Source organism: Colletotrichum abscissum (genome assembly GCF_030869225.1).
Source record: "Colletotrichum abscissum strain IMI 504890 chromosome Unknown Scaffold_132.1, whole genome shotgun sequence".
Taxonomy (NCBI): Eukaryota; Fungi; Ascomycota; class Sordariomycetes; order Glomerellales; family Glomerellaceae; genus Colletotrichum; species Colletotrichum abscissum.
In genome coordinates, this window is record NW_026850024.1 from 1 (window position 1) to 3,177 (window position 3,177).

The following is a 3,177-nucleotide window of genomic DNA, read 5'->3' on the forward strand; positions in this document are numbered from 1 at the left end:
CTGGCACTCGAGGTTCGATCAATGATGGAACCGATTGCGATCTAATCTCAACTCATTTGTATGGACTCATTCGAAGTCCAACCTATATGTACACGTCGTTGGTATCTTGGGATGACAAGAAAAGATCTATTTTTCAGGATTGTTACAGTATTGATCATAAGTCACTTCCTCTCTCGCAAACAATTCCAATGTTTGAGAAGCTGAAAGTTGCTGTGATGGACCCCTGTAAACCTCTGGTAATGGCTGTGGCGACTTGTTTGCAAGCAAAATGTGGGATCGGGATCATTAGATACAGTGCGAGTAACAGCACGTATTCAAGAGCTACTTGAAAGTATCCATAACCGGCTTCCACAGCTGCCATTCTCCCACTGTCAATCATGCTGATGTGTACACAGTGAGGCTGACTTTCGGCGCAGCCTGTGTGGGTCAAGTTCAGAAAGATGAAGTGTGTTGCCAAGAGGAAGCAACATATGATCAATACTGTAACTGGTCGGAGCATTCTGCATTCTCGTTTTGTCGCAAACTTGGTAGCCTTTGGCTGTTCTGAGTGACGTGGCCAGCAAACTTTAGCGAAGGGTGCTTGCTGCACTCGCCTCAAGCTGAACCCGCCTCTTCCTTCCCGAATCAAGTAAATGTTTTTGGATTGTCTTAGTCGCAGAATTGATCATGCCAACAGCTGTTGGCTGATCTTTGGTCCCGCATGTACTGTAAAGTCAGTTGGAAGGGTGTTTTTCTTCTTCTTTCTTGCCGTCTTACTGTCCGCGAGGTTCGCCAGTGAATGGGGCATGCTAGCTTCTATGTAGATGTGTATAGTATTGATCATATGTTGCTTCCTCTTGGCAACACACTTCATCTTTTTGGACATGACCCACCCAGGCTGGGCCCATAGTCGTTCTTACTGTGTACATGCGACCACGATCAGATGTGCGAGAATGAATGCTGTGAAAGCCGGTTATGGATGCTTTGGAGTAGCTCTTGATTGCGCGTTGCCACTCGCACTGTCGCTCGCCATCCTGACCCATATTTTCGTTTGCAAACCAGTCGCTATAGCCATGACCAGAGATTTGTGGAGACCCATCACAGCAGGTTTCGGCTTCTCGAACATTGAGAATGTTTGTGAGAGAGGAAGCGACATTTGCACAAAACTGTACATAGACGCGCTACGTAGGCGAGATTGCTCGCACGGGACACGCATCTCTCGGAACCATTACTTGAGTTTCTGCAGTGTATCCTCCGAGCTGAATCTGAATCAGTGATTGCCAACCTGGGCCGCGACGCGCGACGTCGCAAAGTTGCGATATTCTTTTCGAATCTCATCAAAATGATAATTAAGCATACGTAGGATGAATTCGTACTGCAACACCAAGCCCACTTTTCGCGGCCTCTGCAATGTTGAGTCGGCACTGACGGATATCGGAAGCGTGTAAGAGCCAGAATCAGCGGAGCAACAATAATGGCACTGACTCTTATTAGAGGGTTAACCGTTTTGATCAGATATTGGATACAGCTGGATATCATGTCCGGCCATTGCGAAACCGCAGCATCTTTTCCTCACGTGTCGAATTGAGCGTCGTCCGCTCGTCAGCGAACTACATTGAAAGCCACTTTGAAAATGGTGAGCCAGATAGAGAATCGGCGCCGAGTGGTGGGTGACTGGGATTTCCTGCAACTGGCCCCCGCCACCCCTACGCAGAAGCCGACCCGCAGCCATGGGCTTTCATTCGACGGAGAGGCTACAGTACCCGTCAGGTCTGGTAAAATGACAGCTGATCTGTCCCGGCTCGTGTGCAAGGGTTGGTTAGTTGGTGAACAGTACTAGCATAGCCGTCTCGGGCTCCGCCGCCCGTCCTCAGAAGAGAAGAGAAAGACCACGCCGATTGTGGACGGGGTCGCCGTCAAGGGAAGCGAAAGCGAGAGCCAGAAGTTGCTGTCGGGTGCCGCTGTCGTAGGGCAAGACAACGCCGCGGACCCACCACTGGCCTCGAGTGGACAACAATGCGAAACGGACCATCTTGGAGCTAAACCCGCCACCGCAGGCACCGCAGGCATGCAGGGAGGCTTGGAAGATACTTTCTTCGACCGAGTCGACAGCGCCGACACCATCGACAACCAAGATGCCGATTCCGACATCGACGGTATACAAGTGGCCATGAGACGGACAGGTTTGATTCGATCAGGAATCAACTTCCGGCGGAAGGGTTGCGCATTGTGGGTGACGAAGCCGATTAAGGCTGGCTCAAGCTCCTGCCCGAAGTGGTGACGGAAAACGGGCCGTCGCCACCTGATTGGCCGGAGATGGGTCTGGCTCAAACCTTAAACAGCGGGAAAGGGGGCCAAGCGAAGAGATGCAAGGTGTGACAAAAGGGCATCAGACAATGTCGACTTTTCGAACTGGTGTCGAGTCATGTCTGGCGCGCGAGGCAGGTTTACTCGGGGGCCGAGACCGCGACAGAAGTCTACTCGCTCGATCTTGACGTTGCGTCCGGGCAGATCAGGAATGGCTGCGCACAAAGATCACAACAGACCCTAATAATGCACGGCAGCACGGGGCGAGGCGCTGGCTCAAACGGGATGCTATAAGGCTCGGAAAGACGATCGGGTACGTGTTTCGTGAGGGACTGACTGCCGGATTTGTGCTACTGTACTATACTGCTACGCAGAGTGCTACGCAGAGACGCCGCAGGACGACAAGGCGTACTGATTGTCGTGTATGTATCTCAAGAACAGTCATGCTACACCCACAAATGGCTGATGCAACGCAACGGAAAGCGCATTCAATGGCCCAAACCTGATGCTTGAGCGAGTTACGTGGAGTCAGGTGGATGTTCAAGCTGGCTGCCTGAAGCAGTTTGTCACGCTGCTGTGCGATAGGAACGCCGTTCGCGCCATGTAGGCTGCAATATCGAGGATGGCATGTGGTCAATACAGTAGAATTCGAAATCGGTTTCCATGTTCTGAGGACAGAAATTCTTCCGCGCACAGATGTTTGTAGATCCGGTTGCTGACAGGGTACATGACAAGACCCCGACGGTACCTTCTTGATGACCTCGTAAGCTGAAGTCAGAAATTGCTTTTACACTGTGTTCGTGCATTAGACCCATGTTGCATAATCCAACATCTATAAACGGCGGCGATTAGTGCAGTCTATATTTTATGCCACTTGATTACGCCCCCCCC

General features: G+C 51.2%; 2 protein-coding genes across 2 annotated transcripts; one reads left to right on the top strand and one right to left on the bottom strand.

Annotated features, from left to right (window-relative positions):
• Nucleotides 1-788: 788 nt before the first annotated feature.
• On the bottom strand, nucleotides 789-1,022 carry CABS01_16700 (uncharacterized protein; the record flags this gene model as incomplete). The annotated part of the gene is made up of 1 exon (XM_060550030.1): nucleotides 789-1,022. One exon carries the CDS (start codon nucleotides 1,020-1,022, stop codon nucleotides 789-791), a length of 234 nt encoding a protein of 77 aa, XP_060404039.1.
• Nucleotides 1,023-1,709: 687 nt separating this feature from the next.
• On the top strand, nucleotides 1,710-2,260 carry CABS01_16701 (uncharacterized protein; the record flags this gene model as incomplete). Its single annotated transcript, XM_060550031.1, has 2 exons — nucleotides 1,710-1,754; nucleotides 1,820-2,260. 2 exons carry the CDS (start codon nucleotides 1,710-1,712, stop codon nucleotides 2,258-2,260), a joined length of 486 nt encoding a protein of 161 aa, XP_060404040.1.
• Nucleotides 2,261-3,177: the final 917 nt, after the last annotated feature.